Raw genomic sequence first — 25,171 nt, forward strand, 5'->3', positions numbered from 1 at the left:
CACAGCAGATAATGTATTATTTAAATTTAACGTAAGTAACAAGAAAGAAAAAACAACTGTGAAAACTACACTTCCCAGCAGTCCTTGGATCGGAGTCACTCCCCTCTTTGCCTCTATATAAGGACTGCTCTCACTTAACACTTCCTCTTTCTTCGTGCGAATCCCAGGATAGGAACTCGATTCATCAATTAAACTCTGTAGCATACTCGCCAACCCTTCGGCCAGCCGGCCTTACGACTCTGCTTCGGAAAACGTCCGAGGTAACAGCCATTGGTCCCAACCGGGACAAACCAACAGAACCATTTCGACCAACCGGTCGTCCGGAAAAGTAGAACATCAGGATAGCATCAGGTCACCTGCGTGTAGACGCGACTGCCCTCAATAACCTGGAATAGAATGCAAAATCGTGAAAGGGTTGGGTAGGGAGGGAAGATACTCGCCTCCTGTCTTCATATAATCAATATTTTCCGTCACAAGCTAGGAAAATCTCAAATTATATATCAGACAGGAGGCTCATATCTTATGCAAGTTCAAAGCTCCACATTAGTTATATCAGCAAAATTAATACTAAAACAATATGTTATTAAGTAGTGTAAACATCATAAGATTGACATGGAAACATGTTCCTCCGGTCTGAAGTAGAAGAGGCGAAAGACGGTCTCGGAAGACCAGTCGGCCGCCCTCAAGAGATCTGTGAGGGAGCCCCCCGCCGTGACCACTTTAGTGGCCATGGCGCCTCTGGAAGAGTGTGCTCCAAACAGGGTAATATCTATGCCCGCCATCGCCATAGTTGACCTAACCCACCGTGCCAGAGTAGCGGGGGTGACCGGCCGATATGGACGAACGTAAGATAAAAGAAGTTGAGAGAACCTCGGGAGACGTAGATCCGCAGTGCGTGATTCGTAGGCTTGGAGACATCTAACCACGCAAATTCGTGGGTGTGTGGACAAATAGGGATAAAATACCGATTGTAAGTCCGTCTTGGTTCTACGGACCACCGAGAATTTTACCCCTTGAGGTGAAAATTGGCGTCTGGTAACGTCCAAAGCCCTAACGTCCGAGACACGTTTGATAGAGATAAGGCATAAAAGGACCGTTAACTTAAACGACAGTAGCTTGAGGGGTAAGGAATCATTGTCCTCCCAGCTCGAGAACATGTCGAGAACCTTGGAAACGTCCCAAGTAGCCTGGTACTTAGGACGAGGAGGTCGTTTGAATCTGATGCCTCGTAGGAGTCTACAAATCAGAGGATGTCTGCCGATTGGTAGAGAGTCCACCGGGCAATGGTAAGCAGATATGGCAGATCTATAAATATTTATGGAACTGTATGCTTTACCAGTTCCGAAAGAGTCCGCCAGGTAATTCACAACGATAGTCACAGGGGCATGTATGGGATCAACTTGCCGTTGATCACACCAACGTACCCAGCGCTTCCAGGCCGATCGGTATGCCGATCGAGTCTCGGGGGCCCAGGCCAGGGCGAGGAGATCTCTAGCCGAGTTTGAAAGGCCCTCGTGTGTGTCTGGCACCCCGAGACCAACCATGCCAGGAGAGTCAATGTGCCCTCCTCCACTAGAGGGTGGATGCCTTTGGTCGGGTGAGAGAGGAGGTGTGGAAGTGACGGTAGGAGTCTGGGGTAGTCCACGATCAAGTCCAATAGGAGAGGAAACCACGGTTGCGTTGGCCACCATGGGGTGATCAGCGCAACTGTCGCTCTCTGGTTCGTAATCTGTAGGAGCACCCTGGGGATCATTGAGAATGGGGGAAACGCGTATTGCGTCTCCCCCGTCCAGGAGTGGCGGAAGGCGTCCACCGCCGATGATTCCGGATCCGGTCTCCAACTGAAGAATCGGGGGAGTTGCCGATTGAGGCGAGAGGCGAATAAGTCTATGCCCAGGGGACCCCAAAGTTGATGCAGTCGGACGAAGACTGCTCGATCCAAACGCCAATCGCTGGAGTCAATAAGATAGCGGGAATTCCAATCTGCCACAGTGTTGGAAATACCCGGAATGTACTCCGCCATCGGAATGATGTTGCGAGACAAACAGAAGTGCCAAATCTCTGAAGCAATATCCGCCAGAATTTTGGATCTGGTGCCTCCCAAGCGGTTGATGTATTGTACCGCCGCAATATTGTCCATGCGTAATAAGACGCAGCAATTGGATCTGTTCGTTAGAAAACTCTGGACGGCGAATAAGGCTGCCGAAAGTTCCAGCGCATTGATGTGTAAGAGGGATTCGTCCCTGGACCAGGTCCCCCCCGTCGAGGTCTCTCCCAAGCGAGCGCCCCAGCCTCGGCGACTCGCGTCCGACTCCAAAATGACGTCCGGACGGGAATTGAAGATCGTCCTGCCGTTCCACTCGACGGCATGTCAAAGCCACATTGTAGTTCGACTCTGGCATCTGTCGAGAGGGGGACCTCGTCTGCGTACCGGAGGCCCTGTCGCAGGTGAAGGATCTTCAACCTCTGGAGGGCCCTGTAATGAAGAGGGGCCGGAAAAATGGCTTGGATGGAGGCTGCCAACAGGCCTACCAGGCGGGCCAGAACTCGTAAGGATAAGTAACCTTTGCGTAACACTGCTCTGATCTCTTTGCGGATCAGAGCCAACTTTGTGCTGGGTAGACGGAGAACCGCCAGGTTGGTGTCTACTAAGAAGCCTAGGAATTCCATCTCTTGTGCCGGAATAAGAATCGATTTTTCGTGGTTGATCAAGAAACCTAGACTTAGTAGTAGGTTGATCGTCCAAACCATGTGACGATGAGCCTGAGATTTGGAGCCTGCTATTATGAGGATGTCGTCCAGATAAATAATCAGACGTACACCCCTGCTCCTCAGCGACGCTACTACTGGCTTTAGGATCTTTGTGAAGCACCATGGGGCGGATGATAATCCGAACGGAAGGCAGGTGAATTGCCACGTGCGTCCCCACCATCTGAAGCGAAGAAGGTTTTGGGATTCCGGGTGCATGGGGACGGTGAGGTATGCGTCCTTCAGGTCCACCTTGACCAACCAGTCCCCCGGTTGGAGGAGGTCCCGGAGGCAGTGAATCCCTTCCATCTTGAAATGTCGATAAGCGACATGTTGGTTCAAGTCCCTGAGATTTATGACGGGACGGTGGCCCCCTCCCTTCTTTTTGACCAAGAAGAGATTGCTGGTAAACCCCTGGGAGGAAGGGTCGACTTCGATCACCGCTCGTTTGGATATCAGTTCTCTGATTTCGTTGTCTATTAGAGCAACGTTTTCTGTCGCAAATTGAATAGGGGTCGGGACCAGTCCCAGCTCCGGTGGGGACAGAAGCTCTATGTAGAACCCTGCAACTGTGTTCAATATCCATGGATCTGCCGTAATCGCAGACCAGGCGTGGGTAAAAAAACATTAGACGTCCCCCTACAGGTATGTGAGGCATTGGAATGCATGCGGTACTCACCGGTGTATGGGCGGGAGCGAGGGTATCCTCTGTGGCCGCGTCCTCTCCACGGTCTACCCCGGGGTGGGAAGAAAGGTGCTGGTTGCGCCATCGTGGTGTATGGGGGAGGAGCCTGTGCGTATTGTGGTTGGGTCGGTCTGTGGAACGGTCTGCCGTTGGTATTGCGGCCGGCAGAACGACCCCTACCTCTGCCGGCCCGGGTAAAAACTCTATTTGCCCCTGCTCTTTTGAGTGAGGTCTGAGCCTTGTCGAGGCTGTTGAAGAGCCCCACGAATTTATTTATATCCTTAACTAAGGAATCTCCAAAAAGCATTCCTTCTGCAGCAGGGCCTGGCTCGGTTTCGGCTAAGTGTGCCAGTTGCGGGTCAAGCCGCATGAGGATGGAACGTCTGCGTTCGATGGAGCAGGCGGTGTTGGCGCTGCCCACCAAGCAAATGGCCCTTTGGGCCCACCCCCGTAATTGGGTCAAATCGACCGTCTGGTCATCTGTCGCAGCCTGTTCTGACAGGTTGAGTATCTTCGTTAGTGGTCCGAAGAGATCGAGGATCCGATCCTGTATGGCCTTAAATGATCGGTCTATCCCCTTTTTGGGAATCTTCCCAGTTTTTAATAAATACTTGGCCAGAATGGGGTCAATTTCTGGTGTCATGACCACTTTCATTGGGATGAGTGGTCGAGGGCATTCCGCCCGCAATTTGTTACGGTTTGTCCGTTCCAGTGATCTACGTGCCCAGAACTCGACGTACTGTGACACGTGGGGTAGGGGGGACCACTCCCCGGAACGGGGGTGGGAGATGTCATCTGGATTAAACAATGGTTCGCCCAGTGCATCCACTATCTCATTGCCCTGACTTGCAGGTGTGGCGTCGTGTAGGATCGCCAATGACCCAGCATCCTCTTCATAATCAGACTCGGAGACTCCGGATAAGTCCGACTCAGCGGACGAATCCTCGTCTGACTCGACGACATATGAGTCGGGTTTGGTCCGCTTGGCGGATCTCTGCCTCTTTGATGACTCCCTGAGGCCCAGGGGTTGAAAGGAGTCTGAAGGATGCTTGGGGCGGCAGTCCGTGAGGGGAGCTGCTCTACGCATATTGTTTGCTTCCCCTGCCGGGGAGTCCTGGGCCGGCACCGTGTGTTTCCTCTTCTGAGAGGATTTGCCTCCTTTTGTGCGCGGCTCACCGCCGTGTGGTAACGGCGTTGGGGCGAGGGACGGGGCTTGCTGTGCATCGGATTTTACGGTAGCAGCAGCTAATGCAGCTTGTATGGATTTATTTATGATGTCCTGCAGCTGCGCAGGACTCAGGAGTTGTGCTGAGCCCAGCATCAACTCCTCATCCTGGATAGGAACGGAGCCCTCTTCTGCCATATTATATTATATTATATGTATCTCTGTAAAATGGGGACAGCAAATTAGACTTGGGGCTAAGTCACTAGGCAATTACTTATAGGGAGAGATACAGCCGTATGGGGAATAAATTCCCAGAACAACCCTAGTTAAGAAAACGCACCAGCTGTCTAATTCAGGCTCCTACCTCCGACACCAACGGCGCTGACTGGCCTGCGGTGGGAGGTGGAGCAGAAGGAATCCCCCTTCCCTGAGGCAAAGTCTCGTGAGACTACCGCCCCTGGGATTCCTATTCGTTGGTAGGCTGTTAGGGCGGTCCCGAGGACCGCCCCTCCGAGTCCCGCTCCGATGCGATTGGGCGGCGAGCGGGAGCGGAGGTGCGCGCGCGTGTGCTTGTAGGCGCGGCCTCTGGGGAAGACGAAGAAGCCGCACCCGTCGGATATCTTTTGCCGCGTTTGGACGAGATGGCGCCTAAAATGGCGTCATCTCGCGAGACTTCGGGAGTATGAGGAGATATCGCGGAGAAGGCGCTGAGGGGGGGAACGTGTCAGCGCGATCGCGAGTCTCACCCGAGAGGTGAGGAGAACGAGTACAGGGAAAAGGAAGGGTCTACTAATTCACCCCCCGGAAGGGTGAAGTAGCGGTAAACGGGAGAGAGGAGAGTGGGGGAGGGACCCCAGTTACCCAAAAAAATCTCGGAAAACACGGCAGATAGTATTAGCAGTACCATATAATAAATCAATCTGTATATAATGACTTAATACAATTAAATGGTACTAGGCAATTAGATGAAAATTAGTCAGTCAGGTGTACTTATCTGTTCCTGTGAGCAGAAAGAAAGAGGAAGTGTTAAGTGAGAGCAGTCCTTATATAGAGGCAAAGAGGGGAGTGACTCCGATCCAAGGACTGCTGGGAAGTGTAGTTTTCACAGTTGTTTTTTCTTTCTTGTTACTTACGTTAAATTTAAATAATACATTATCTGCTGTGAGCATTAATAAAGAAAGATTAATGCATAAGATACTCGCCTCCTGTCTGATATATAATTGAAGTTAAATACTTGTCCATTGTGTGTCGGGTGAATAGCCATCAAACATTTCCAAAATACAATGTGAAATTAACAAAGGACACAACCTCCTTGAGGGGCGGGGGGGTGAAAAAAAAACATTGTTGTGATAACTTGAGAGAAAAAAAAAATTCTCCACAAATAAAAAAAAAATTATGTGGAGTACAAAAAAATATTTTGGAGATCTGGCTTTCTAAAAAAAAAAAAAAACATGAGATCAAAAGCAAAAAAGAAAAGAAGTCAGTATGGGAGAACTCTGTCTAAATAGCATCAGCAAAACAACGTCTTTATTCTAGCAATAGAACGAAGAAAAAAATACGCTGCAATAAACGAGACACTCATTTTAAAAATGTAGAATGTGCCATCTCCAAAACGAACGCTAGTTTTACAAGAACGAGCGCTCCCGTCCCCTAATTTAGACTGAGCATGCGTGGATTTTTAACTGATTGTTCGTGCCTACAAACGATCGGTTTTGACCTATCGGTTAGGAATCCATCGGTTCAAATTTAAAGCAAGTTGGCTTTTTTTTAACCAATGGTTAAATAACCTATGGGGCCCACACACGATCGGTTTTGACCGATGAAAGCGGTCCATCAGACCATTCTCATTGGTTTAACCGATCGTGTGTACGCGGCGTTATACATTTATAATCATGATTTGGTGCTTTCATAATGCTAATTAGCTTTTCAAAACATTTCTACTTTTATACATATATTTTTTTATAACAGAGGGTCAGATTCACAAATGAGATACGACGGCGTTTCTCCTGATACTCCGTCGTATCCCTGTTTCTATCTATGCGGCTGATTCATAGTATCAGTTACGCATAGATATCCCTAAGATCCGACAGGTGTAATTGTTTTACACTGTCGGATCTTAGGATGCAGTACCGCGGCCGCCGCTGGGGGGATTTTGCGTCGTAAACCAGCGTCGGGTATGCAAATTAGGAGTTACGGCGGATCCACAACGGTTTTTCGCGTTCGATACATCGCCGCTAGTCAAGTTTCCCGTCGCAAAGTTACACTTTTTTTTTGGTGCCTTAACTTTAGTCAGCAAGTGTATTGCTGTCTAAAGTATGGCCGTCGTTCCCGCGTCAAAATTCAAAATTTAACGTTGTTTGCGTAAGCCGTTCGGGAATACGGAAGTACGCTACGCGCGTCGCCGTTCAAAAAAATGACGTCACGGCGCGCAAAGCACGGCGGGAGTTAGGAAATGGAGCATGCGCAGTAGGTCCGGCGCGGGAGTGCGCCTAATTTAAATGGCACACACCCATTTGAATTGGCCCGCCTTGCGCCGGAGGCCGCGGGCGTAGGTTTCATCGCAAGTGCTTGGTGCTTGGCACTTGCAATGAAAAATTGTTGCGGTGTAACCTATCTAGGATAAGTTACACCGCCGCGATTCTACGTGAATCTGGCCCAAAGTTCTTAGGTCACCAGATACTAAAATTATAATCACCTGTGACCTAGAATATCATAGATAATCTGAATGATTTATCAAAGATATGGATGACTATGGTACACATCGATTCTTACAACATGCATTGCAACATTGTAACATAGCATATTGAGGGGCAGATCCACAAAGGCATTACGCCAGTGTATCTATTGATACGCCACGTCATTTTACATTTCCCGCGTCGTATCTTTGTTTTGTATCCACAAAACAAGTTACAACAGCATCTCGGGTCGATCTGACAGGCGTACGTCTGAGGCCTAGTACACACGAGAGGATTTATCCGCGGATACGGTCCACCGGACCGTTTCCGCGGATAAATCCTCTCGAGGATTTTGATCCGATGGAGTGTACTCACCATCGGATCGAAATCCGCGCCGAAATCCCATCGCAATGACGTGTCGCGCTGTCGCCGTGATGATGACGCGGCGACGTGCGCGACGCTGTCATATAAGGAATTCCACGCATGCGTCGAATCATTACGACGCATGCGGGGGATGCATTCGGACGGATTGATCCGGTGAGTCTGTACAGACCAGCGGATCAATCCGTTGGGATGGATTCAAGCGGATAGATTTGAAAGCATGTCTTCAAATTTTTATCCGCTGGAAATCCATCCCAGGGGATAAAAATCTGCGGAAACAGATCCGCTGGATCGTACACACCAGGGGATCTATCTACTGGAGCCGGTCCACGGATCAATTCCAGCGGATGGATCCTCTCATGTGTATGGGGCCTTAGTACGCCGTCGGATCTAAGCTGCAATTTTCCGGCGGCCGCTAGGTGGGGTTTCTGTCGAAATCCGCGTCGAGTATGCAAATTAGCTAGTTACGGCGATCCACGAACGTAGGTCCGCCCGGCGCATTTTTTTTTACGTTGTTTGCGTTCGGCTTTTTCCGGCGTATAGTTAAAGCGGCTGTTATGAGGTGTACTCAATGTTAAGTATGGCCGTCCTTCCCGCATAGAAATTTGACATTTTTACGTTGTTTCCGTAAGTCGTTCGCGAATAGGGATTTGCGTAGAATGACATCACCGTCGGAAGCATTGGCTTGTTCCGGGTTAATTTCGAGCGCATGCGCAGTTAAAAAAAAAACGTTGTTTATGTCGGGTCACGACGTATTTACATAAAACATGCCCCCATCACAGCCATTTGAATTCCGCGCCATTACGCCGCCAAAGATACACTATGCCGCCGTAACTTACGACACAGATTCTCTGTGGATTAAAAAAAAAAAAATAAGTTACGGCGGAGTAGTGTATCTTAGATACGCTACGCCCGCCGCATAAATGCGCCACTGTACGAGGATCTGCCCCTATATGTCCATATCTATATAGATACATGTAGGTATTTTTCTTTTTTATGTTTCTGACTTGCATAACTTCAAATCTTTCTAACATGTGTTGGAAAGGACTTTGAGCCGCTTAAAAGGATGTTTTGAAGATGACTCAGCTTGTCCAAACAGATCTTACTTGAGCACAATGGGCCAGATTCAGGTAGAATAGCGGCGGCGTACTGTATCGCATTTACGTTACACTGCCGCAAGTTTTACGGGCAAGTGCTTGATTCACAAAGCACTTGCCTGTAAAGTTGCGGCGACGTAGCGTAAATCCCTCCGGGGCAAGCCCGCCTAATTCAAATGGGGCGTGGATCATTTAAATTAGGCGCGTTCCCGCGCCGAACGTACTGCGCATGCTCCGTATTTAAATCAGCTAGATACGCCAATTCACAAACGTACGCCCGGCCGTCACATTACAGATATGCCATTTACGTTAGGCTTTTCCCGGCATAAAGTTACCCCTGCTATATGAGGCGTAGATGAGGCGTACCAATGTTAAGTATGGACGTCGGAACAGCGCCAAATTTTTCACGTTTTACGTCGTTTGCGTACGTCGTTCGCGAATAGGGCTGGGCGTCATTTACATTCACGTCAAAAGCATTGGCTTCTTGCGGGTTAATTTGAAGCATGCGCACTGGGATACTTTCACGGACGGCGCATGCGCCATTCATAAAAAGCGTAATTTACGTACGGTCACATTAAATTTACATAACACGCGCCCACATCTTCCACATTTGAATTAGGCGGGCTTACGCCGGCCTATTTACGCTACGCCGCCGCAACTTTGGTTTGAGAATACTGCACTTGCCTGTCAAAGTTGCGGAGACGTAACGTAAATAGGATACGTTAAGCCCGCACAAAGATGCACGCTTCTACGTGAATCCGGGCCTATAACTTTTGTGCAAACCAATCAATATACGCTTATTGGAAATGTTTTTACCAAAAATATAAAGAAGAATGCATATTGTTTTTTACATTTTTTATTGGATTTATTATAGCAGAAAGTACATTTTTTTAATATAAAAAACAAACTCTAAATAAAAGAAAAAACACACAAAACAAATGTTAAAGCCCCCAGTTCCCACATACATGCACATCATGCAAATGGCAGCTTCAGGTGCGGTTATGTAGGAAAACAACAATCACACCACACATATCGCTGCACACACCAGAGGGAGAGGAATGACTCTAGGGACATCATTCATGGAGAACTTCTTATGCCGCGTACACACCACCGCTTTTCATGGCAGTGAAAGAAACAACATAAGCAATGTATAAAATTATTATGAAAACTATAGTAACAACTAATGGCTTAAGAAGAAAACCCACCATATTACTCAACCGAGTTCCAACTCAACCCCTCCAAGAAAATGGACCCCACTTCCTCCCACCCAGGTGTCGGTTGGATCTCCTTTACCTTGTGTAGATATCTCCTTCTGAGATCCTCATGATAAATGTACAACACTCTCTATGCGACACCAGTGCCACATAGAATGTCAGGGACCACCATGTCAGGGACCACCATGTCAGGGACCACCAGTTCAGAGCGTGATTACTTGTATATACACAGCAGGGATCTCCCGCGGTGTCCGATATTGTTATATGAGAACGCAGAGCGCTGATGCCCTGCCAACACTGTTATTATGATTGACAGTGCAGTGTTCTTATTATGGTGGGGCGGGACATCAGCATTGGTGATCTTGTATACTATACCTGACACAGTGTGACATCCCTGCTGTGTCATACAATTACTGATGATAATCCTGCTCTGCACAGAGATAGCAGATGGACAGGGGTGGGGGTGGTGCGAGGGGGTGGGGATAGAGTGAAGGGGGTTGGAGTGGAGGTGAAGTGGAGAGGCGGTGACTGGCAGGAGCAGAGGAGGATAAGGGAGGATAGAGGAGAAGGAGGGCACCTCCTCCATGGGCGGCACAGACCGGGGGCTGTGAGAGCCCCTCCGCCCACAACATGTCTGCTTCCTTCTGCTCGGCTTTCAGAGGACTACAAGGGGGCGTGTCAGACCGCTGGCTGAGCTCAGGAGAGGGAAAGCAGCCAGCGGACTTACAAATAGGAAGTCAGCAGGCAATAACGTTTTTTCAGCAAGTTCAGCAGCCTATTACAGAGGAACTACAGAGCTCAGAAGAACATGGATGGCAAAGTGGGTGAATGTAGGAGATCGGCAACAAGGACATGGAAACACAATTTGGAGTTCTGTTTTAAGGTTTAAACCACCATATGAATGAAAACTGACAGTTGTAAGAACCCCCGGCAGTGTTATATGGTGTTTCCCATCCCCCTCCAACTACTATTTTTGACAAATAGCTTGGCCTTCTACAGGAAGTGGAAGAAAACAGATCTACTGGGAGGGTCAACAGGTAATAAAAATTAGTTACAAGGGGAAACTCGGAAAAACAAAAACATCTACGCGAATAACAGATTGCACCATTTATGGAATTAGTTACACTTTAGTGCCAACATCATAACATTTCCAGGGATAAGAAGTGTTCTTTACAAACTTTACCCCAAAAAGAGATCTGTCCAATCAGAGTCATTAAAGTGAACCCCATTCAGAGGAATTTCAGCCTCCTAGTGAAAGTATGAGTACTGTTGAATGAATCCCATAAACAGCAGCAACTCAGTGTTGGAAGTCCTACACCAGCTTGGGAAGTTGCTTTCTCACTGAACAGAGACTTCTCCCTGGCTGGTGTCCCAACTACAGACCTGCCTGTAAAGCTGTCATCTATGAGAGGAGAGGAAACACGGAAAGGAAGCATTGATGGTGAAGAGGGAGGGGGGACATGTAATGGGAGGTGTGGACAAGGTGGGCTTAGCTGGGGCCCTCAAGCCTGGCTGATGAAGTATAGTGTTGAGCAGAATACGCCATATTCGATTTCGCGATATATCTCGAATATATAGTCGAATATTCGAGATATATTCGCTAAATTCGAATATTCGTGATATTTTATCGAAATGAAATGATTGCGAATTTTCGCTATTGCGAATGCGAAAATAATTGCGAATTTTCGATAACTGCGGTAGGAGCACTCTGATTGGCTCAGAATATTCGTGATATTTTACAATACAAAATAATTGCGAATATTCGGCAAATGCGGAAGGAGCACTCTGATTGGCTCAGAATATTCTTGATATTTTACAATACAAAATAATTGCGAATATTCGGCAAATGCGGAAGGAGCACTCTGATTGGCTCAGAATATTCTTGATATTTTACAATACAAAATAATTGCGAATATTCGGCAAATGCGGAAGGAGCACTCTGATTGGCTCAGAATATTCGTGATATTTTACAATACAAAATAATTGCGAATATTCGGCAAATGCGGAAGGAGCACTCTGATTGGCTCAGAATATTCGTGATATTTTACAATACAAAATAATTGCGAATATTCGGCAAATGCGGAAGGAGCACTCTGATTGGCTCAGAATATTCTTGATATTTTACAATACAAAATAATTGCGAATATTCGGCAAATGCGGAAGGAGCACTCTGATTGGCTCAGAATATTCGTGATATTTTACAATAGAAAATAAAAAAGTGTTTTTCATTGGTGGTGATTCTTTACTCTATCCATCTGTCACAGCCGTTTGTCAATCAAACACCTTGAAGATTGAACACGTTCATGCTGCATGCTTTGGACTTTTTTTCACTTCACATATCAAAGACATTTTTATGAAAGATTATTTTTCTATTATTGGGACTATATTTCTTTATATATTTGTTTCACTGTGTATTTCACAAGTTATTTGCGCTTGCTTATTTTATAATTTGCCCACATGTCTTGTCACTAGACATATTTTTTATTCTTGTAGAGCGACTCCATTTTCTGTCTTGTATTAATTTATGTTGTATAACATTTTTGAGTTGCTGCTGTATTCTCCCCTTTTTTTAAGGTATGCACAATTTTTTCCTTCTTACAAAAAAAAATAATATCAAACATACAAATATTCATAACAGAAACATACACAAAGCCCCCCCCTTTTGCATCAGAGATAATCAGAGTTCTCCTACCACAGTTATCGAAAATTCGCAATCATTTTCGCATTCGCACTAGCGAAAATTCGCAATTTTTTTTTTTATATTCGGCAACATAAAAGGATCGCCTCAGCTTAGCTACTTGGCCCAGGGTCTCTAATCATACCAGCAATGCTTTTAGACGTCGATAGGATGTGATCTGTTTTAAAAATAAAATTGAAAAAATGTGAATATTCGGAATTGCGAATATTCATTGCGAAGTTCGAAATATATCGCGAATACTCGAATATGCCATATTCGAGCCGAATATTCGCAATACGAATATTCGTGAGCAACACTAATGAAGTATCAACAGTCAGAAGAATTTGGAATGAGCTTTCAAAATGTGGAAGGTTCGGCAAGATGCCACTTGACCACTAGTCTTTGTACGGCGGCAGTGTTGGTCATGTATTAGCTCAGGATCTGTCAATGAAGAAAACATTTGGGATCACAGCTCAGTTAGTGAATGATGAAATACATTACATGTTCAGACAAAGCTCCATGAAAAAAAAGGTAAACATGAGAATAACGATGAAAGCAATTCAGTCATGGGTGCTTATCTAAAAAAAATGTCAAAGGTAAAATATTTGCAGGCCTTCTAAGTGTGTGTCTGATGGAGATAAGAACTAAACTCAAAGCCTCCAATCATTACATTCCAGTTTGCTCACAAATTTGTGTTACTTTTTTTGAGAAGAATTTTATCTTTTCACTTCTTCCCTAGCTTGGGGGATAACATTGGGGCTGTGGAACTAATGGGATGCCCGCAACTCCTTTGATACCCCTTATTTCAGAGTTTCCTCTCTGCAGCTGAAGCTTGTAAATCCTCTGGTGATAGATGATGCCGACATTAATGTAAAAGCTTTGTCACATTCAGAGCATTAAAATGGCTTCTCTCCAGTGTGAATCCTCTGGTGTCTGATAAGATGTGACTTATGTGTAAAAGGTAGAATAGGGGTTAATCTGCGCTTAGGCTCTAGCCAGGCTAATATATATGACAGTAGATACTAGACAGATGTCTAATCAAATCCAGGAAAACCGATAAATAAAATAATCAGAATAATTGTAATAAAAATATTCAATAATCAGGCTGCAGCCCCCCAAAAACAAATCCCCATAGGAGATAGTAAAAGGACTGGATGAACGTGTGGAGGGGTAGTGGCGCTGCCCTACCTGCAACTGGGCACAGCAATAATTGTGAACAGTAACCCAAATGGGTGTGAGGTGATGTGTAGTGGTCAGTACAGTAAGTAAACCAGACCTGTATACCGACAAAATATTAGGTGAAAATACAATATTAAAAAATTATAACATAAAATGCCCCACCACATATAAATATGTGTTATGGGGTGGGGATATATGCAAATATCACTGGTAGGCTATAAACTAGCCTGTGAAGATTCCAATGTGCTATAAGTAAAACAATAATGCAAATACATATACATGTGACAAAAGAAAAGCATGTAGCCAAAATATAAAATTGTGGTACTTATAAAAAATATATAAAAAATGTATATATAGTAATAGTCCAATAATGTGCTTATATAGAAAAAATATAGAAAAAATATAATCCAGCAATATGGATGCGGTGAAAGTACTTTTTACAGCAATAATATGAAAAAATATGATACTGATATACAGATTAAAAAACAAAAGAAATTTAAAAGAGATGCTCTAGACTATAAAAATGCGCAAGTCTACAAATGGCAAGCCTCAATTGATGAACCCATTGAGAATCTTGATGAGACACTCCTGGATGATAATGAACTGATCCCAGTGAATGAGTCAGATGACAGCTCCATCACCGATCCGATAATACCCAATAGACCCAGGGAATTTACACAAAATATGGGCTATACACCGAGAGGACAACAAGGAAGACCTGCAAATAGAAGGGTCAGATACCAAGAGGATGAATATCAAAGGAGCCCAAACCCCCATAGGTGGAGGTCACAGAGCCGTAACAGGAACCCCCCTAGGTGGAGATCACAGAGCCGTAACAGGAGCCCCCCAGGAAGAAACCAATACCCATATGACCCATACTACCATCAAGGAAGAAATACAAGGGAATATGGGGATTTTCCCAGAGGTGGCCCCAACACCCGTCCACCAGGAAGATGGAGACCAAGGACAGGATACGGAAACCCCGGATGGAGAGGGGGGAATGGCAACCGAGGGGGTACCCAGCCACGACCATCGGGAAGAGGGGAAAATCAAAGAAACCAACCCTACCAAGGTCAGGAAACTTATTCCAATCAATGGAACAGCAGACCATACAACCAAGAGAGAGAAATGGACCAAATACAAAGAGAAAACGCACCAGAGGGTGTAGGGGAGGGCAGAAGAAAACGCCCAAGACAACACTAGGGAAAGGGATATTTAACCTTAGTAATATTCAACTAACTGAAGATGAATTACGCATATTAGATTTAGGCCTTAAATATGCCCCAGAAAAAACTTTAGACCAGTTTGAGGTATACATCGACCTCCAGAAATTTCTTAGAAAACTGAATCTACGCAAATTCTTTTTGAATAACACAGAGGAGCAAGAAATGGAGGCGTCAGAATACACTCAAACTGATCTGAGAAATAACTCCACGTTCAACCCCAATACACCGGGCAACCAATGTATAGGAGCTTTTAAAAAGATGGTGGAGGGGGATTTAAGAAAATTACAGAGGAAATTTAAAAATAAAAATAAAAATGTGTGGAAAACCATTAAGGAGATTGGCAACAAGAATGATGTGATTATCAGACCAGCAGATAAGGGGGGCGGACTGGTAATTCTAAATAAAATAGATTACGAGGAAGAAATGAAAAATCTGCTGAGTGTTGAAAATACCTATAAAAAATTAAAAGGTAACCCGAAAATACGATTCATCAAACAACTGACCAAGTTTGTTAAAAAGGGTGCAACCATGGGGATACTCAATAAGAAGGAGGCAGAGTATTTGGTTTCTAATTCTACAAAGACACCGGTGATCTATTACACTCCCAAGATCCATAAGAGACTGCACAAACCCCCAGGCCGCCCTATTATAAGCGGGATCAACTCCATCTTCTCTCGTCTAGGAGAATATCTGGATACATATCTACAACCTGTTGTTAAAGAGGGAAAATCACACCTTCGTGATAGTCTGCAACTTATTAACGAACTGCAGCATATTGGTGAAGTACAAGATTTATTATTAGCCACCATCGATGTCAACTCATTGTATACCAGTATATCTCAGAGAGATGGCATTATGGGGGTGGAGAAAGCGTTACATCAAAACACCAGGCTCAAACAGCAACAGATCAACTTCATAATAGAAGGGCTAGAAATGGCCATGAAATGTAACTATTTCTGGTATAAAAAAAGCTACTATGTTCAAACTAGGGGCGTGGCGATGGGGGCACGCTATGCACCTAGCGTTGCCAACCTGTTGATGGACTGTTGGGAAGAAGAATACGTTTACAACAGAAACATCTCCCATATTAAGTTATACCGGCGGTACATTGATGATATTATCATCTTATGGGACGGGACGGCGGATAGTTTCCTGAAATTCTTAGAAGAGCTCAATTCTAACAGATACGGCCTTACCTTCACAGGTAAATGTGATAGAGAATGTATAGATTTCCTTGACCTTCAGATTTTTAAAGACGGCCCAATACTACAGACAAGAACACACTTTAAGTCAACGGACCGCAATGGGTACATTCCATCAGCAAGCTGCCACCATCCCAGGTGGAAGTCCAATATACCCAAAGGACAAATGATGAGACTGCGGAGAAACTGTAGCTCAATTGCCGACTATAAAACACAAGCTGATATAATCATAGACCGATTCAAGGAAAAAGGATACAAAGAGCAAAACCTGATAAAATTGAAGGAAGAAGTTCTAAATATGAACAGGAACAACATGCTGGCACCTAAGAAAAAGAACAAGCAAAACAAGCCAGATGTGGCATTCATAACAGGTTTTAACTCACAATATAAGGATCTTGAGCATATAATCAAAAAATACTGGCCGATCTTACAAGAGGACCACGCCCTCTCTAAAATACTAAGGAAAAAACCTAACTTCATCTACAGGCGTGCTCCCTCCCTCCGCCACCATCTTGTGCACAATGTTGTAGACCCACCGCGACCAGTTAATATATGCCCCGAACTTAAGGGCTTTTATAAATGCCAGAAATGCCTGCCCTGCAGGATTAGTCAAAAACAACCAAGACGAAAAATGAGCTTTAAGTCAAGAACTGACTTTAAAGAATACAAAATAAAAGAACTCATCACCTGCAGTACCACCCATGTAACGTATATTATTGAATGCCCCTGCCACCTACAATATGTAGGAAGAACAACCAGACCCCTCAAAGTGAGAATTCGTGAACATATAAACAGGATAAAAACAGGATATGACAAGCATTATCTATCACGCCACTTTAAAGAGGTCCACCACCAAGACCCTAGTGGTCTGATCTTTTACGGTATAGACCTTGTAAAAGATAACTGGAGGGGTGGTAATAAAACTACAGCTATTTCCCAGAACGAAACCAGCTGGATCTACCGTCTGGGATCACTGGCACCCCACGGGTTAAATAAGGACATTGACCTAAATTGCTTCCTGGCTAACCCCTGAATTATATCTCCAGGATAATTATATTGACATCCTCACATACTAATGTCTCCAATGCCTTATTCATTTATTTATTATTTCCATACAGCAATCTCTTCAAGGCCAATACCTATTCCCCCCAAGAGGGTATACACTATTTATTGACATACACATTCACAATCCCTATATTATGATATGTCTTTGCCTGATGTCTCAGCCTATATACCATAGATAATTGACGACCACCTACCTTATACATAGTCAATACACTATTATTTATTTATATTTTTCTCACCTTTATGCGCAGTTGCATCTTTTATATACACTTTCCTATATACCCCCCCTTTTTTGTATTATCCAGATGTAACTTCACAACACCTCTCTAAGAAGGCTAGGAATTTTAGCCTTCACCCAAGTGAAGCCACCTCTAACTAGTATCAACTTGTAACTATTGAACCCTTTATGGCTACCTTTTGGGATTAGCATTCCCCTATGATTTTTACGTATGCATCCCTAGATGGATAGTTCTACCATGGCCCTAATAAACATACCCAATTATCTGTGCTGGCAATATAGCACATTGTATATATAGATTTTCTCCCATGGCCTGAGCTACCCATGATCAGTTTGGCTGTACCCCTTTAAAACAGGGCTTATGTTAATTGACCTCACGCCTGTGTCTCTAATATATATAAGATTGATACCTAATATTCAACCACCTTACTTTCATTTTATTATGTTTTATATATCTGTTTTTTGATTTCTGTAAAGAACCGCTAGTTAATGGCGCAAGTAGCAGATTAGGTTGCCTGTCTCTATATGTATCGAGTTTTACTGACTGTGGTGATGGCAGACCCGCATAAACACTGTGGATAATATGGCTATGATACAATACGGCCACAGTCAGGATAATAGGGCGTAAATATGCAAATAGGACAAACCCAAGGTTACACCTCCACTACGATCGAATTCGATGGGAATTCCGCATGAAAAATACGATTGGCTACCGCTGTTAGTGGGTGGGGGTTTGCATATTGAAACCTATTATTTAGGCCACCCTCTGCTGGATGCGTGCACCCGCTTCTGAAGACGTATTACGACGAAACACGTGTAAAGCGGATACACGCAGACACGCACGCACTCCCGGTTCTAGCTGGAGTATCAGTGGAACGCACGCCGCTCCCAGGCGATAGCCGATACTTCCTGACATACCCAGTGCAGCGACGGAGCCATGCTAACAGGCTGTTAGCTGCTCCACAGATATCTTTTTGTTTTTAACAAACTTTTATCTCTTTGAGCAACCACCCCCGCTCTAAACCTATTTTTATGTTCATATTTTTTACTATTTTTTATTATATATTTTTCTGATATACCCTGCATGCTTTTGTGAGTGCTAAATAAACCAAGCACCTATTCCAAACATACCACGCTATGTCAGTGTGTTTTTCTCTCCGGAGGGCTGCTGGTTTTTAAAAAAACAACTACCCACCTTGGATTCGGATAACACACCACTACTACATCTAGGAGGTCCCAAGTACAACTGAGGAACTACGGGAGACCACTGAGCCGTCCGAGGCTGACTACTTTGCACTTTACCCCTGCAGGGGTTAGTGCCTCTGGTAAGTGGGGACCCACAAGGGGGAGCACCGTGAACACTGCGTGCAAGTTCCACTACTGCATACCTGAGCACTCACCTTCACAGGTGCACCTATCACAGCACGGACTTTATCACCCCCTGGATGGCTTTTTTCATATTATTGCTGTAAAAAGTACTTTCACCGCATCCATATTGCTGGATTATATTTTTTCTATATTTTTTCTATATAAGCACATTATTGGACTATTACTATATATACATTTTTTATATATTTTTTATAAGTACCACAATTTTATATTTTGGCTACATGCTTTTCTTTTGTCACATGTATATGTATTTGCATTATTGTTTTACTTATAGCACATTGGAATCTTCACAGGCTAGTTTATAGCCTACCAGTGATATTTGCATATATCCCCACCCCATAACACATATTTATATGTGGTGGGGCATTTTATGTTATAATTTTTTAATATTGTATTTTCACCTAATATTTTGTCGGTATACAGGTCTGGTTTACTTACTGTACTGACCACTACACATCACCTCACACCCATTTGGGTTACTGTTCACAATTATTGCTGTGCCCAGTTGCAGGTAGGGCAGCGCCACTACCCCTCCACACGTTCATCCAGTCCTTATGTGTAAAAGCTTTGCCACATTCAGAACATTGATATGGTTTCTCTTCAGTGTGAATCCTCTGGTGTGTCTTAAGGAGTGATGTCTGTCTAAAAGCTTTGCCACATTCAGAACACTGATATGGTTTCTCTTCAGTGTGAATCCTCTGGTGTGTCATAAGGTGTGACTTACATGTAAAAGCTTTTCCACATTCAGAACACTGATATGGTTTCTCTTCAGTGTGAATCCTTTGGTGTCTCATAAGGGTTGACTTCTGTGTAAAAGCTTTGCCACATTCAGAACACTGATATGGTTTCTCTTCAGTGTGAATCCTCTGGTGTCTCATAAGGTATGACTTCTGTATAAAAGCTTTGTCACATTCAGAACACTGATATGGTTTATCTTCAGTGTGAATCCTCTGGTGTATGATAAGATGCGACTTCTGTGTAAAAGCTTTGCCACATTCAGAACACTGATATGGTTTCTCTTCAGTGTGAATCCTCTGGTGTGTCATAAGGTATGACTTCTGTGTAAAAGCTTTGCCACATTCAGAACACTGATATGGTTTCTCTCCAGTATGAACCCTCTGGTGTCTCATAAGCATTGACTTATGTTTATAAGTTTTGCCACACTCAGAACACTGATATGGCTTCTCTTCGGTGTGAACCCTCTGGTGTATGATAAGATGAGACTTAAATGTAAATGCTTTGTCACATTCAGAACACTGATATGACTTCACTCCATTATAACCCTTCTGGTGTGTGATACGTTTTGCCTCCATTGTAAATCTTTATCACATTCCAAACAAGAAATATCTTCTGAAATGACTCCTCTTATGTATACATGGGTTGGACTTTACTGTAAAGTCATTGTCACTTCCAGAACACTGAAATGACTTCTCTCCTGTTGTCCGGGATCGATGTTGAAGAGGATTCAGAACAACATTTAGATCACGGATATGACTTGTGTCCTGTGTGAATCCTCCAGTCAATTGTGATAAAGACTTTCAGTCACTTCAGACACCCATATGGCTTCACTTCCCATGTGACTTTGTTGTATTGATGAATTCCAACATGATAGAAAACTTGGTTCCTCAATCCACCTGTACAGAAAAAATAAATAAAAGTCAGAATTCTATAAAAAGAGCTGAATAAAGTTGTTTTCTTTTATAACATTCATTATTAAATGTATCTAATATATAGAAACAATATATACAATATTATTTTACTGAGGTCAATATCTTATTCCCATTGGCTGATAAAATGTACATTTTATTACAATTTCCAGCGGGAGAATCTCATTCAGAGAAATGTGCTGCATAGTGACGGAGGAATGTTCTTGGGTTCAGATTTGTGGGGACTTTAGGCAAGACGTCTAAAAATCCAAAATTGCAGATTTAAATGCAAACCTCATTGAAATCAATAGTAGGCGAATCTTGAAAATCAATTCTCTGCATTTTCAAAGCGATTAATTATTCCTAATGATCTTCCTCGCCCTTCAGAGATGTGGTGAGATCTTCCTTTCCTTTGATCTCAGTAACCCTGGAAATCCACAGAGACATTTCAGTGGGATAGAAGATCTCACCACGTTTATAAGGTGAATGAGTAGTGATATTTTATATAAAGCTTTAGAAAGGAGGGTCATGTGTAGAGGAAAAGCTGAAGAGTCATCTCTCAGGTGTATTCTGGGTAGATGTTTGGTAAGTTTTCAAATTTCTCTCCACAAAGGGAACAGCAGATATTCTATATATATATATATATACACACTCCACTCTAAAAAAAAAAGTTCTGGAGCTTTTTTGGGGTGATTGTTGCACATAGGGCAGCCCAGTCCAATGAATGGTCTACCCTATGCGTGACGAGTGAAAATGCTTCAGAATGCTAAAAAACCTCATGGGGGGAATGCGAGTTCCCAATACGCAGAGTTATGAATGCGGCTTGACAGCTGAGTGACTCCATCACCTCCATCCTATTTACTTATATAAAGCTGGCCATATACTATGCAATCTGATTGTACAATGTCCTTTAGGTGTACCACGTTGTATAGTGTATGGTGATCATTACAGAACCCAGGACACACTTCTCCAAATTGCAATATTACAGGTCTATCCATCGGTCGTTATCTGATCGCTCAGCTCCTGCACACTCTGCCAAATTAACAATCTATAGCTGTGTATTTAGTGAGAACGGGGATCACTGATTGCAGAGGAAAAACATGCACCTGATGAGGTGGATGGAGGGTTAGGGTAGATGGTGCAGGGTGTGTCCAGGAAGTAAAGGAGAAGTGATTATTATCCACTTAAGGACCGAGCCTCTTTCTGAGATTTGTAGCTAGATTCACGTACGACAGCGTATCTTTATGCCTGCATAGCGCATCCCATTTGCACTATGCCAACGTAACATAGTGAGGCAAGTACTGTATTCACAAAGCACTTGCCTCCTAAGTTACATCGGCGTAGCGCAAAGGGCCCGGCGTAACCCCGCCTAATTCAAAATAGGCAGGTAGGGGGCATGTTATATGGTAATGAATCGTGACCCCATGTAAATGAGGGCCGTTAGTACGGCGCATGCGCGCATGCTCAGAATCACATCGCAAATACTCCTTGCTTTCGACGTGAACGTAACCTACGCCTAGCCCCATTCACGTACGCTTATGCAAACGACATAAAATACGACGGCTGTTCCGTCGTCTATACCTTGCATGGGCTGCGCCATCTTTTTGGTGGTTTATCTTTACACCGGAAAAATGCCTTACGTAAACAGCCTATCAGGCGCAAGTATGTTTGTGAATAGGCGTATCTTGCTCATTTGCATATTCTAGGCGTAAATCCACATACACGCCCCTAGCGGCCAGCGTAAATATGCAGCTAAGATATGACGGCATAAGAGAATTACGCCAGTCATATCTTAGCAACATTTAAGCGTATCTCAGTTTGAGCATACGCTTAAAGATACGACGACGCAGATTAGGACTTACAACGGCGTATCTACTGATCTATCTACTGATCTATCTATCTACTGATACGCCGTCATAAGTCTTACTGAATCTGGCTATTGGTGTTCGCATGTTAAAAACAGTTTTTTATTAGAAAATCAATTAGAAAAATCAATTAGAACCCCCAAACAGTATAAAAAAAAATCATAAAAAAATCGAACACCCTAGAGAATATAATGGCGGTCATTGCAACACTTTATGTCACACCGTATTTGCACAGCGGTCTTATGCCGCATACACACCATCACTTTATGTGATGAAAAAAAACGACATATTCTGTGAAGTAACCTACACACCATCGTTTTCTCACAATGCTCTAGCAAAGCGAGGTTACGTTAAACACGTTTTTCCATTGAAGCTCGCTTCATAAGTAGCTTCTGGGCATGCGCGGATGAAAAAACATCGTTTTAAACGACGTTTTTGCTACACACGGTCAATTTCTGTGAAGTAAAAATTGACGTTTTGAAAAACGACACATAAAATTGAAGCATGCTTCAATTTTTTTTGGTCGTTTTTTAGAAGACATAAAACGACGTTTTCCCCCACACACGGTCAATTAAAGTGACGTTTTTAAAAACGTCATTTTTTTTCATCACATAAAGTGATGGTGTGTACGCGGCATTACAACCGCACTTCAAACAGCCGATGTATATCGGAGTGCGGAGGTCCGGAAGTGATTATACAGCCAGCTGGACACTGAGGTGGGGGGTGTAAGATAAACAGAAATAAGTACATTAATGGTATATTGGTACATGGGGGGGGGCTGGAATTTAGGAGGGGAACTTATCCTTTAAGTCAGCAATGTGAGGGGTGCAGTGTTTGGGATGCACAGTGTTTATAGATTAGTGAGGGGGAGGGGTGAAAGGACACAGTGAGGTGCTGGGACAATAAAGACCGCTCTTGGACAGATTGCCTGGTGAGGTCTAATGACCACAAAGCTACAATATAAAATGTCCCAGAAGGGGGCGCTCTGTAAGGGGGGACAGAGAAGAGCGATCTGGAGATCTGACCTCGGGACCATGGAGGGAACAGTGATGGGAGGTGTACTGTAGATCTGCTTCATTGCCGGGTTCACCTCCATTACCACCAACAAGAGATCTTCCATATACCAGCAAAGACAAGTGTGACCCCAAATCTCATCCAGTCACCTTACATGAGAACATGTCCCCCCATCCCCCATCCTGTGTCAGGGTGCATAAGGAGGATCTAGTCTGCCGGTCTGTAGTAAGTATGGTGGAGAGGAGGGGGAGGGGTATTAGGAAGGTCATGTATGTCAGCTGTGCTGGATCATTAGAGGCCCCAGACCTGCAATCCGGACAGTTCAGTGTACAGACAGAGGGGGGATTTACTAAATAGGATGTTCAAAGAAATTTCCCCCAGAGATCAGTGAATGTGGTGAAATGTCACTTTGTAATGAATATCCAATCACGTGCAAAGAAATAAAACACATGGAGTTTTACTTACACGTGATTGGATGATGGAAGTCAGCAGAGCTCCGCCCATTCACTGACCCCTTGTCTACCAATGTACATTCTTTATCCTTCTGGTATTCAAAAGGTTAATAGAGAAAAGAGCTTTGTATTATTCCCAGCCAGTGATTGGCCGTCATGTAGAAGTGATCGGGGCAGCTGGAGAACCGGCCAATCGCAATACAGACAATGTGTCACCCCTCCCCCCTGCTATTTCCTGCCGTGTTTTGTCTGGGAGGTCCAAGATGGTGAATGTCAGGTAGGAGGAGCCTGGAGAACATCCCATCCCCCGATATCCTCTGTCATGAATGACAAGAATTGTGTCACCTCCGGGGTCACCGCTGTCATTCCCGACTACTGTAGCTGGTCATGTACAACACAATATATAGAGTAGAGCGGTCAGCACTATTGTAATGTACAACACAATATATAGAGTAGAGGGGTCAGCACTATTGTAATGTACAACACAATATATAGAGTAGAGCGGTCAGCACTATTGTAATGTACAACACAATATATAGAGTAGAGCGGTCAGCACTATTGTAATGTACAACACAATATATAGAGTAGAAGGGTCAGCACTATTGTAATGTACAACACAATATATAGAGTAGAGGGGTCAGCACTATTGTAATGTACAACACAATATATAGAGTAGAGAGGTCAGCACTATTGTAATGTACAACACAATATATAGAGTAGAGGGGTCAGCACTATTGTAATGTACAACACAATATATAGAGGAGAGGGGTCAGCACAATATTATAGTCATAGTGCCCCTTATACTACTGGTCAGGGGGGACAAATGATTTGGGTCTGTGGTCAGCAGGATGAAAACAATGTTCAGCCATAGTGGTCAGTGGGAGGAGTCTGTTACAGACTATGGTATCGGGGTGCAGGGATGTGGGGGGTCAGACAACACACGGGGTATCACCTTCTGTTGTATATCCACAGAAATCACCCAGCACGCTGGCAGATTGTCAGGAGGACCCCAAGTTCCCACCCCAGACAGGGGTAACAGCTGTATAACAGCGCACACACTCTATTATCCCACCACTGCCACACACATGACAAGGAGGGAACTAGAAAACCAGGAGAGGACCTTGTTTGGTGGAGGAGGGAAGGAGAGGGAGGTTATTGGTAGCCAGTAATACCAGCTGTGATAGACTTGGCACAGCCTGCAATACCTCTGACCACCACTAGAGGGAGACTCCGCCCATATCTAGCTGGCTGAC

The 25,171-nt window shown here is 44.2% G+C and overlaps 1 protein-coding gene and 1 pseudogene across 1 annotated transcript in view; one reads left to right on the forward strand and one right to left on the reverse strand.

Moving 5' to 3' along the window:
• LOC120928424 (zinc finger protein 850-like) overlaps positions 1-25,171 on the reverse strand; it is a 152,818-nt gene that overhangs the window by 60,212 nt on the left and 67,435 nt on the right. The window contains exon 2 of the mRNA XM_040339520.1: positions 19,487-20,211. Within this exon, the coding sequence (XP_040195454.1) occupies positions 19,487-20,211 (725 nt within the window). The remainder of the gene's footprint in view (positions 1-19,486; positions 20,212-25,171) is intronic.
• Positions 1-25,171, forward strand: part of LOC120928423 — a 367,954-nt pseudogene that overhangs the window by 29,112 nt on the left and 313,671 nt on the right.

Source organism: Rana temporaria, chromosome 2 (genome assembly GCF_905171775.1).
Source record: "Rana temporaria chromosome 2, aRanTem1.1, whole genome shotgun sequence".
Classification (NCBI taxonomy): domain Eukaryota; kingdom Metazoa; phylum Chordata; class Amphibia; order Anura; family Ranidae; genus Rana; species Rana temporaria.